The sequence below is a fragment of the Bactrocera oleae genome, chromosome 5 (assembly GCF_042242935.1).
Source record: "Bactrocera oleae isolate idBacOlea1 chromosome 5, idBacOlea1, whole genome shotgun sequence".
Classification (NCBI taxonomy): domain Eukaryota; kingdom Metazoa; phylum Arthropoda; class Insecta; order Diptera; family Tephritidae; genus Bactrocera; species Bactrocera oleae.
Genome location: NC_091539.1, coordinates 49952412 through 49965623, shown reverse-complemented (window position 1 = coordinate 49965623; position 13212 = coordinate 49952412). Strand labels below are relative to the sequence as shown.

Below are 13212 nucleotides of genomic sequence, written 5' to 3'. Positions count from 1 at the left end.
TTTATCATTACCATTACCGTTATCCTTACAGTCTACTAGTTTGACATGTCGTTGTCTGGCCTGCTGTTTCTGCTTCTGTTCACTACCATTTATTTTCATTTGTTTCGGTCGTTGTTGCGGTTCTAACTCATCACCGTCGGTTGTGTCCAATTCTTCTTCTTCTGTGGCGGCGGTGCCGGTGCCACCACCCTCCAGTACCGCTGTAGTCGTATCGGTACCAGCGCCACCAACGTCACCATCACCATTGCCGCCATCCTCACCCTCGTCATCTTCTTCGTAGCCGTTGCTCTCGCCACTCTCCGCCTCTTCGACGGTCTCGAGTTCGCCACCGGCCAGCGTTGTCGAGCAATAACAGTACGACAAATTGGTTTTGAGATCTTCACAGAATTGTTGCTGTTGCGCAATGCTTGCAATGCGCTCGCGCGCAAACTCTCACATATAGGCCGGTTTTAGTTTATAGGCACGCTTCCAGATTTCACACAAGCAAACTGTTGAGTGAAATCGATAGAATATTGCCAATGGCATGGATACGTGCGTTATTATCGTCCACGCCCACAGACCATAGAAATTCAACTGTATCGGATGTGATTCAGCGCGTGACTTTTCCAGCGTGCTGATCGCCCACATTGCCAAATTCACGACCAACATAAATGTGACTATCTCGCGGCCGGGCTTCTTGCGCAAATGCTCCGGTGTGATGGCTTGTCGTCGGCTCGCATCCAATATGAATAACGTCTGACAAGCTGTTTGCACAATGGAGGCGAGCGCATTTAACGGTACTAACATATCATCACTGCGCAGCGTAAAATGTCCTGCAATCACTGTGAATATGTTATACAAGAAGGAACCTGTCTGCGCGCCGACCAACAAAATGTCATCCAATGAGAAGCTGCGATACCAATCATATTGCAGATGTCGTATTTGTATCATACCGATGAGTGTTGCTATTGTTGCTGTGCCGTAGATGAGCAGCTCACAGATGGTCACCTCGGTGACGGCCAGGGCGACAAAGTCTGGTCGCGAGATCAACACGAAGAAGAGAATGAGCGAAATGATGGTCAGCACGAGTATGAGTATGCCAACGAAGAGACCTTTGTGCGCACGCGCACAATCCACCGAATAGTGATGGGGTGAACGCTTCATCGGCGAACTGATCGTGTCCGGACGCTGTGGCGCTGGTGTTGGCGGTCGCGAAATGCTACGCCACATTACATACAAAATTGCCGCACAAATTAATGAATACTCAATGGTGCAGGGAAAGAGGAACGGTGAGGCATCCTGTACAAGTGTGCCGAGTATGTTGGTGCGCCGACATTCGAAAATTTGATAGGGACCCTTCAGTCCCCGTGGTATACGCAAATGTGCTGTTGGATCGGTGGGTATTACCGCCGGTATGTTTGCGTGTCCACGCGAATGTCCTGGTATGCGATGTGAAATGCGTAGCGTACGATTCTCCGGATTGTAGAATGTTAATATTTCGTGTTTCGTCTCCTGTATCAACACATTCAGCCAAACTGCCAAATTGGTGCCGATCATATGCATGAGACCGAAGCGTGCGATGATTTTATAGCGATAAACCTTGATTTGCTGCAAGTAAGAGATTTAGTGTGAATGCGGTTATACGGTTAGTAAATAGGTTATATAACAGAGATTGGACTGGTTTTTTTAAAAAGAAACTGGAACTAGTAGGAGTCTTCAATTCTTGTCAGTACTTATACTTATAATATACAGTAGTAAAAATTTTGAAATGAGCGCCGTTAGAGCAGAAAGTACTCCTTGAACTTATTATATATGCAATCTTCTTAGAGAATAAGCACCCGTTAAGAAATGTTGATCGGGGCAAATGTTCTTCGCCTTTGTTAATGGCAGCTATCCTATAACGGAACATGTTTCTATCAGTGTACAGTAGAGTGGGTGCATTGAAAAAAAAGCAGATGTAGTCCTTTTCACTATTTTTTCTTAGTGATTTGGACTTTGATCTGGCTTCGTTGCTGAATATTGTACCGATAAGCCTAATTTATTCCCTGATAGATCAAATAAATTTAATAATATAATTGAACTCTAGAAAATTATGCTTAATTTTCTTAGACTTTCTGTTACAAGATTATGTCTGGCATGAAAATATTTAATTTAATATTTTATTTTTCCGCTCAGAGATTTCTTCATGATTAAGACGGCTTATTATTCTTTCTTGATTGAGTAATTTTCTACAAATTAGACCTGACTGTTTTATTACTAGTCGTTTTCATGATGTAAGCATACCCACATTTTTGTTATCATCTTTCCAGTTACCTTTAAACTCATTGTTTTCTACTCTCAAGACAAAAGTAAGAAATTCTATGTTTTGAGACTAATTAACCCTTATGTTAGTAACCAACTTTACCGACATCCTTTAGCAACCGGGTACCAGGGTGAGTATTATTATTATTTTGTTTATTTTATTATATATTTTTTTTAGAAAATTTTTTTCTTTAAATGTTAATAGTCAGTGACAATATAACGAAAAGAAAAAAAATAACAACGTAGAATAAAAAAAAAATAAAAAAAATGAATTCACAAATAGCTTTCTTTTAAGTTAAATAAAAAACGACGATTTGAGAGCATAAAATGAAATATTGAATTTTTTTTAAGCTATTCACACAAATACACCGCGGTTACTAACATAAGGGTTAAGGTTAGAATGAATTACACAATTTTTACTGGTGAAATATTATTTAGTACACTGGAGACCAATAACGTCTTTTTTCAGAGCGTTGAAATAGTCATAAGTGAAAAATAATTTCTTCGTTTTTCGAAGTCAGCGAAATCGAAATATTTGCCTTCGAGGTTCGAAATTGGGGTAAATAAAAACTTTATTATTAATTATACTAAATAGTTAATAAAAATCTAAAAATGTGGATAGAATATACTCTTTCATCATATTTCAATGGCAATGAATTTCATGACACTTATTATATGGGCTCAAAGTTTGGATTTTTGAAAAAAAATATATATTTCTTTTTCTATTTTAAAAATAATTGCCCGACTTTGACCGCTCGTAGCTTCTTTTATATGTATAAGCTTGACCGAAAAATTTTATATACCATTGAAATCTTTTCAAACAAACTCAATTACGAAATTCGAAAGCCAAATTAGGTTTTTGGAGGCTAATTACGAAAAACGGAGAAATTACTTTTCTTCTAATGACTTATCTCTCGAAAAAAAGTGTTTTTTTTTATTCATAGCTAGTCGCAGGATGTACGTACTATTGCTTTAAAGCAAGTTTGACGCTATGCAAAAAGTTTGTGGAAGGCGAAAATAGGGTGTAAAAATTACGCTAACTTATTCTAATTATTTGTCAGTAAAAGATTTTTAAAATCATCAAGCTTTTAACCCACCGCACACACCACTTACCTCATTATTCAGGAATATAAAGTACATTTGTATGAAAATGAATGCCATTCGCGTCGCCGGTGTCAATGCTAACAGAACATTATGACACTTGGTGTCCGGATTCAATTCGAAATACTGTCCGAACTCCAAACCCGAATAAATCATGCTGCCAATGCCAAAAGCTGTAAAAGCAAAAAATATACGTGTAAATAAGAGACGGAAGGAAGAATAGGAGTAAACGAAAATAATGTGTTAAAATAAAATTAGGCATAAATTAGAATTGGCAACAGCCTCCAAAGGCGCCATTAACCGAATTACAACGTCAATTAGGCGCAGCAATTAGGCAGCGAAATGAGCAGTCAATTGGTAGGGAACCATTTGGCAAGTGCAAAGACTAATAAACTGACAAGTCGAACAGCAGTTGCAATTTATTTGGCGAATCAAGATGGCTGAGTTTGGAAAAATAAAATCAATAAATAAGAAAAAGAGAAAAATATGGTATTTGTACATCAAAACCATCAACAGCCAATAAGGCAGGTCGTTTATTTTTCAACTGAATATTAAATTATTTCCAACGGAAGCTGCAGAGACCATTCGGCAAAGTTCAATAAATTGCAAGTCTTTTTAAAATTTTCAATACTTCAAAGCCCTTTAGGTTTTTAAAGGGTAAAGCAGCATCTGCTGGAGCGAGTTAATCCACAATTGAATGATGTGCAATAAATAACTCTTGCAAGGCAAAAAGGAAATAAATAAATAAATACTTGAGGAGGAAAACAGCAATGCGTTGAAATCCGCTATCCATTTTATTTCCTTATTTACGAAATTTTCTGAGTTTCTCCATAAAAATAAAGATAAAATCTAAGAGACAGCAATCGAGTATCTCACCAACGGACCAGTACTTTGCCTTTGTACATATGTAAGTATATATTAAATGCTGTGGCACGAATAAGTGGCCATTTTCCATTTCAATCACTTTTATGATTCCTTTGGGAAATCTGGTAGAGGTAGCACCATACAGATGATAGAAACCTAAAGCAATAAAAAACTTTCCTTTTCGCAACTTTAGATTGAGACTCTTTAATATTTCTAACAATCTGATGGACCATATTCCGTTGTCATTTAAAAATATATTTTCGGGTATCTTATTTCATTTGGCTTTTGTATTAACATATATAACTATAATTTTTTGCTCTAAAAAATTTAGTTTTACTAAAAGAAGGACTAGTGATAATAAAACTTTGTTAACCAGTTATTTCGAATTAATTACCATTTTTCGATTTTCGAATAATCATATCAACTAAGGCTGAAATTGAACCAAAAATAGTGTCATTTTAAAAATGATTCTAAAATTATTACTTATCAGTCTCAGCAAATTTATTTACATTTTCTAACTCAATAAAGCTCAAATACAAAAACATGTAGCTTTGTTATAGAAATATTTTATTTCTTCTAGAACTCGTTTCTAGTTACATTTATGACTGCTTTACTAGGCATTTTCCGGATAAACTCGTTTCTTAAGTTATGAGAAAGTTCTCAAAGCATAACATTACTCAATTTATCAACTTTCAACCATCCATAAAAGCTTTTCACGGAACACAGTTGCTTCTGTGTCAACCGTATTTGACTACCTTTTCGATTACTTCTTTTACGCAAGTCTGGAAGATTTAGATTCAACTTACTTCTTGACAACATTTTACATCACCGTCAAAAGTTATAAAACCATGGCTTCACAATTTTCAAGCAGAAATTCATTAGGATATAGCAGTAATCAGTTTGTATTTTATAGCTTACCAACGACTCCAAAATTATGTATGGAATGCTTTTGAAACCAATTTATCCTTTGAATGAATTGTTATTAAAAATACAGTGTGTTCAAAAAATAACAAAAAAAAAACAGTTATTTACTTTTTTGCAAATTAACACATGTTCAATTACGATAACTGACACGTACAATTCGGTCAGCTTTTATATTACTAATGTGTTACGTCGTGTCCAGAAATATGAAAAATTAATGCTCAGTATAAGAAGCGTTTTGAAGCAGCCTTTCTTACGAAGCATCCTAAAATTTCGCAATGGACTATTAAAAGAACTGCCAAATATTTAAATACGAATTGTATATTTGTGAAGAGATGGTCTGACCATTATGGGGAAACTGGAAACGTAAATGACGAGCCAGAAAGAGGGAGGAATCACGTAACATTTAAAAGAGAGGACAAAGCTATTGTCTAAGAGAAGCTAAACACAATTTTTGTTAAAAAAGGATTAGATATATTTCTAATGCAATACGGCACAGAGTTCAGTGATCTAGCACCAAACGCAGCAGTACTGTAATCAAACCCCTACTGTCAAAAACACATTGAACGAAGATTGTATGGGCGCAGCAAAACAACAACCATGACTGAAGCAAGGCAATATTTACAGATGAGTCAACTTTTGTTTTGTCCAACCCCTTGAGAAATATTTGATTAAGAAAAGGAGAAGCATTTATGCTAAGGAGTCTTAAGCTCCCCCAAAATGTGTATATTTATAGATGCCTCTCTGCTCATGGATTTGGCGTTTTGAGTTGCTTTACAGAAAACCTGAACGCCGTTAGAATGATAAAATTGTATAAAAATTGGTTTATTGAAGACAACTGCAATGCTTAATGGCAGAAATAACGATACAGCAAGAAGACAATGATCTGAAACATGGGTGCAGACTCTGTACTCAATGAAAACCATATAGTTACTTTAGATTGGCCATTACAGTCATCAGACGCCAATCCAATAGAGACTATTTGGGCTTGAATGAAAGCCGAACTATCATTAAAAAATTTAACGTCAACAAAAGACTTCATTAAGCTACTACAACATACCTGGAGGTTGCAGTGGAATAAGCAGAAAATTTAGTTGCAAGTCGCGATCAAAGATGTCAGGCTTTAATATACAACGCGGGAGATTGGTGCAAGTATTGAATTAATGTCACCTATAACAAAGCGTCCTATCAGCTATCAACGTTTTTCACAATACATTTTATCTTAACGTTATTTTTTGTACGCACTGTACAGCACTCAGGCAATAACAGAAATACCAAAGTTACAATAAACAAGTGTTCAATCAATATACACTGGTCTCTATTCAGTATAATTTCTTTTATAAATAATATATGCAAAATTAAAATGATTCAGCTACTGAAAGTTAACAATTACAAAGAAACTTGGTTTTGTAGCGACTGAGGCCACTTTTGTCATTTGTAAAAAGTAAATACTTAGTATAGTTCAGAAAGATTTCAGATTAACCTACCTCGTTATTAACATTCGGTATTGTAGGATTTTGGTAGAAATATCGCGTCGATAAAATTTAACCCACTTGACATTAATGCCCTTAGCTTTTGATATGACTTGATATGTCTTGATATTGATTTTATTCAATTTTATCAAGAACAATTTTTTCTATTTATATATGATTTATATACATATAAGAACTTTGAGTTCGAGACCAAAATATATTTTTGTGAATTATTTTAAGGAATTTTACTATTTTATTATTTTTTTTTATTATTGTCTGCCTGCGCCTTAAAAAATCCTGCTACAAAATTCTTTTTGCTTTTTTGAAACATGACTAGCATCAACGATTTATAATATTTTATCTATTAATTTTTTTTATTGTCTAAATAAATGACACAAACAAAAATATGAGAGAAAAATGACAGTAAGATTTTAATTTTACTGCTGCAAAATTTAAGTGTCTTGCGAAATTCTACTCGATCCTGTTTCGTCTCATTTTGCAAAAGCCATAAAGCAGGCACTTTTAGTGAGAGTGCTGGATAATTTTCCATTTACAGCTACATATACTAAATGTAAGATGCTGCGTATGTATGTCTTTGTGCATATTAATTTACAATTCCAACTTCATAAATTTTCATTAAATGCATAAGAATGTTTATGCCTTACAGCGAGCAAATAAATCTTCATAAATTCAACGGATACGCAAAAGCGAGCGATTTTATTTCACATAAAACGCAAGATGCGAATGATACCGTTAGTGGGAAGTAGTTGCGTTTAAAGTAGTAAATTTTCATGTATATGTATGGTAGAATCAGTTATGGCTAGAGCAGATGCTCGTTGTCACATCCAACTTGACCGCTTCATTTCCAGCGCGCCAACATTTCGGCGTTCACACACAAATAGAATTGTTAGCACGACATTCGCACGAAATACTCACCCACTGCGCCCATACGCAGATAGAAGGAACCGTAGTGATGCTGCCGGCCGAGCGGTGCCAATAGCGAGGGCCTTCGCGCGGGTATAACCGTCGGTATGCGTTTGTTATGCATCGAATTGCTGTCCGTGTCCGATTCGTCCATGCTCTCCGAGGCGGTGGAGGAGCGCGCTTTTGATGTTGACTTGCTGGGCGAAGCTGAAGTGAAAGGATAAAGGAATCATGAAATATTTGTTTTCAGTTGTGTTTTATTTTTTTATATTTTTGTGTTTTAAATGTGTTTGTATGCATGTGTGACTGTTCATAATTATTTGCTTAATTATGAATGGACGGACTTTCGGTGCGATTAACGTTGATGTTTGGTAATGACACGCATAATAAAGGATATAAATAAAACGGCGATAAAACATTTTAATTACCAATACTCTCAGTATTATTTTACTTTATATTATTTTATTTTTTTATGTTTTTGCAAGGCTTTAATTTAACCCTTTTTTGTTAAAGACTTTTCTCATAATTCACATTGAAATTGCATATACTTGTAAGTAAAGAAGGCTTACGCTCGGACGCAGCCGAACTTTAGATAGCTGCAAAACGAATAAATAATTATGAATACACATTCGTTATTCATTTTATATGTATGTATTAGGTATCTTAAATCGGTTACCCATATTGATTAATTTTGGTTATAAACTACACACCCATATATCCGTATATGTACTCTAAAGGCTACCTGTGGTATTTGTATTTTGTAGAAAATCATTAAATTTAGTATAGAAGTAGCTGACGATTCGTTTCGGTTTGGCCGGTCCAGATTCCGACAGACAGCGTCCCGACCATCCCGGGCTTAGAAATTACAAAAAAAAAACAACAATGAAAATTGTGCTGTTCTCTCTCCTTTTATATGTATGTCGCGATTTTCGTGAATTATAATATGGTAAAAATCGATGACTAAAAAAAAGTACGTGTGGCCCTCGGGGACTACCATGCTACAGCTATTGCATAGCATTTTCATCAACTTATGCAATTATAATTATTTATTTATTTTTTATGCAGTATTTTATTCAGGTATTTCTTTTATATTAATTCAAGTTACACCTTTTGAGCGTTGTGAGCGATAAGAAAACACATTTTTTTCTTTTATTAAATAAATGAGAAGTTAATATTGTTTAACATATTTTTATTATCTTTCAATACATGTAGGTTATTCAGGAATTTTTATGATTGAAACTATAGGTTCATGGTAACTGAAATAAGAAACATAAGTTTGAGACTTGGTATCCTCCAAATATCTGGAAAATACCGCGTCAATGGTGGTCTCATATTTTGTTGTGGATCATTATTCATTTTCAAATTCAATTTTTCCGGAAGAATAAAAGTTGATGTTGAAATCGCCAGCCACGATAAATGGAAATTTGTTACCATTGATAATCCGATTGAAATACGTAATTTCACATATTGTTCAAGTCAAACCAGATACAGTTCCAAAAGTTGGGGTAGATATTTACAAAAATAATAATCAATCTACAATATGTACAAAATAATATTGTACAAAATATCCATGATATTCATGGTATAATGTCAACCAAGATAACGAAAATTGTAGTACTAAACCACTTAATACTAGATAACAGAAAAATTTAATTAAACATTTCCGCAAATTTTTGGTATAAAGTCAATCATAGTCATAGACGTATGCTCGACATCTAGGGACTAGAAAATGTATTGGCCGATGTCAACCAATTTATTGTGATTGTCACACATTAGCAGGGTTGCGATTTTTTTAATTAAAAAATTTAAATATTTTTAAATCCCGATGTTGGGATTAAAAACTAGATTTTAATTTTTTATTTTTTTTTTTGATTAAAAATTTTATTTTCATTTTTGATTTAAATGAACTCGAAAAATGTGAATTCTAAAGCAAATTCTTTTTTTTTAATTCTTAATTATATGTTTCACATTAAAATTTTATTTTTTATTTTTCAATCCGGTAGTTGGAATTAAATATTAGAAATGATTTTTTTTTGTACATGAATCCCAAATACGGGATAAAAAAAAATTTAATTCAAATTTTAATTCACTTATTTGTTTAATGTATTATTTGCAATCCTGCGCATTAGAAGCATTTACTACAATATATATAAATATAAAAATAAATAGTTGAAAATGGCTCTCTCTTTGGTACTTACTTATATTCGCTGGTATTTTCGGTCGTCCCCATAATAGCGTGGCATACATGAAGAGCAGAAATATCATACTACCAATGTACAAGTAAAGATAATACACCTGCAAATGAAAAGAATACATAAATTAGTATTTTCGTTTCAAATATAAATGAAATAGCTCATTATAATAAGGGGCACACCTTGTGTGAGATTTAATTTAAAATAACCGTGTTTTTTCATATTTCGATAGCAAATACCTTTAGAAATAGCGTACTAAAATTTAACTGTGATGACTCAAATAGTTCTTGAGTTACAACCTCTAAAGTTGAAACCGCTCGCCACAATCAGTTCAGTTTAGCTTTAAACGCGTTTTTTTTCGACACAGCATTTTTCGGAATTCGCATGTTCTATGTAGAGATCTATATACAATAACCTACCAGGTAGACTAACAATGACGCCGCCATATAGTATTTTTTTTTTAAATTGTGTTATATGGGAAGTAGCCGTGGATTTTGTATGAGTTCGATCATTTTCTGTACTACACTGTAATGTAAAAATATCCGGATAATATCATCTGCTGAATTTGTTTGAAATTGGTCAGGTACATAGGTCCTGAGATATGGGGTTTCGCCTAAATTTAGATGGTGCCACACCCATCGTCAAAATTTTGCACCGCCTTGTATAAATCTCTTTTATACCATCGCGGGTGTAAAATTTTATGTCTCTGGCACATTTAGTTACAGATTTATCGCACTTTTAGTAATTTTTAACAAAACCGTTATATGGGAAGTGGACAGTGTTATAAACCGAATTCACACATTTTCACAGTGTGGGTAGAGATACTAAAACGATTTGCACTCAGTGAATTTGGTTATTATAGCATGAATGGTTTCGGAGATATGTACATTCAATTTATTAGAAAACCGGGGCCATGCCTAATGCAATTTTGTACTAAATAACAGTTGTACCAAATAACAGCATTGTCTCTTGTTGTGGAGGTTATTTATGGATTTTTATAGGTTTTCGATTAATGGCGTCTACTCACAAATAAAAGTCGGGTTGTGTCACTAAAACTTTAAAAATATTTGAAATATTGAAAAAAAAATCGAATTGAACACTAGAAATAATAGAATACCCCATTAAGGCTGAAGATCGGTAATAGTATGACTCAAGTATAATTTTTCTGCCACTACTGTACTTATTATTTATTAGAAAACTTTAATTCGATAAAGGACTAAGTTTATTATGAGATAAGTATGTAATTATACTTGTATGGGTATATGTATATTTTATTTAAATTATCTGAATGCCTTTTGCTTCCTTGTATACTTAATGCTTTCGTTATTTTATTCTCTATTATTTAGTAAACCGCCCGGAATAGGCCTACAAGGAAGAATTCCAGCGAAAATATGCAAATCAATAGACGCCTGAAGCAGCACACATATACACACATACAATTACACTACACCGACACTATTGACATATGATTGACCGAAAAAAGATTTATTGAACTCGCTGCCGCCATAATACTTTGGCCACGACAATCGATAATATCAACGACACGCCAGCACACACACATCACACACTCAGCCGATGCGGCAAATTGTTTGCAAACGATGACTATTAATCCGGGCGAAATGCACTTCCGCAATCAATGGCTGGCGTTGAAGCGTGTAGAAAACATGGCTACGCACACACACACACCTACATGCACACTATTGCGCACACACACGAACGAAGCAACGCAATCGAAAAGCAATATTTCTAAGGCTCGTTAGCGAGCGCTTATACTTACACGTCTGTTGTTGTATGTGTCTAACAACAAAAATAAATTTACGCGTGTTGGAGCCGCGAATGAAGTTAACAACAATCAGACAATAACAACAACAAAAATACAACAGACAGTGTGTCAGTTAGATAGTCAACGTTTGTGGCCATTAGTTGCAGCAAATGACAAAATGTTGTTGCCACACTACGTCTTGCAAGCAGCATACAAGCATAGATACCTATAAAGGTATAATACATACATGTTGCCTATATGTACAAATATGTGTGTGGGAAATAGAAGGATTACGGCAAAACAGCAACAGCTCGATATTTGTAGCAGCCAAGCAGGCAGCAAAGTGTAAATGTCGTCGGCAATTGAACATGACATGTGGCATGACTTTCAGTCAACCAACGCAGGCAGACAGTCGTTTGCGCCGTTAGGCGTGCCAATAATGTCCTACCAACACATAAGCAATCGAAGCGATGAGCATATCGAGTAAAGATCTGAGCAGCTTTCAAGGCAGTTGATACATGTGAGTATGTGTGTGTGATTGTAAGCGCAGAATATTTATCGTTTGTCTGTCCGTCCTGTTTACCATGTCTTCTGTCTTTTCTCAAGTTGTCTGCAGGGACTTGCCTAACACATTGACAAAGTGTGACAACTGCCTAAACAAATGTTAACAAGACAGCATTCAACAAATTGAATTCGTTTAATTTTTTTGTTTTTTTTTTTTTTTGTTGCTGACATTTTCTGAAATTTGATTTTTTTTTTATTCTGTTTGCAGATTTTTTCTTAATTTTTCACACTTTTCAGGTGAAACCCGCTCGACAAGACAAATGATACTGCAGATAGACGATCAACTGATTGTTCGATACATTCTACACTAGAATGGTTTTGCCAGGGGAACGAATATCGTGGAGTTAAACTGCAGGAAAAATATGCAGTAATGTAAAAGTTTGTACAATGTGAGTCTACTCATCCCATATACGTACGAGTATATATTATTTTTAGATTTCCATATTTTTTATCTAAGGTTAAAAAAAAACTAAGGGTAGAATAAATATGCCAAATTTAATTACAAAATAAAAAAAAAATGCATACAATAAATTAATCAAATATAAAAACCAGCAAATGGTACTAAATTTAAATAGTTCGACCACTATACTTTGCCCCATGACCGAAGGAATTAACTGCAACTTTATTTTACATACATAGGTGAATCCCTCACCGCATATTTACATTTGTATGGTGGGAAATATTTCACTCCGACAAATTCATATTGCCAGAAATATAGCACATGAAATTATCCACCTTCCACAGCTACTTACCCCGAACTTCTGGGCGCCTGGTGCTCAGAAACCTAAAATGCATGAAAATTGCTATTTTTTCGATCGCGGGTTTACCGGAAATCGTGTTTTATGGATCCCGAAAGTGTTGCATATGCTGAGTGGTACTAAAAAACCCTCCGGCAGCTGTCTGCTTCATGCTTCTGGGCGCCTAGTGCTCAGAAACCAAAAATGCATGAAAATTGCTATTTTTTCGATCACGAGTTTGCCGGAAGTGTGCGTTTGAGGCAGAAAGTGTTGCATATGCTGAGGGGCACATTAAAGTCATATAACTCAAGTGTAACTAATCGAATTAAAGTACACTTTTTGCAAAATCTACTCAACTAATTTCAAAGGTTCGACTACTCAAATTTGCTTCATGA

The 13212-nt window shown here is 34.8% G+C and overlaps 1 protein-coding gene across 1 annotated transcript in view; it reads right to left on the bottom strand.

Moving 5' to 3' along the window:
* Positions 1–431: 431 nt before the first annotated feature.
* OtopLc (Otopetrin-like c) overlaps positions 432–13212 on the bottom strand; it is a 96183-nt gene continuing 83402 nt past the window's right edge. The window contains exons 5-8 of the mRNA XM_036365801.2: positions 9761–9857; positions 7575–7769; positions 3394–3554; positions 432–1587 (exon numbers count right to left, since the gene is read on the bottom strand). Of these exons, the coding sequence (XP_036221694.2) occupies positions 433–1587; positions 3394–3554; positions 7575–7769; positions 9761–9857 (1608 nt within the window). The 3' untranslated portion in view covers position 432. The remainder of the gene's footprint in view (positions 1588–3393; positions 3555–7574; positions 7770–9760; positions 9858–13212) is intronic.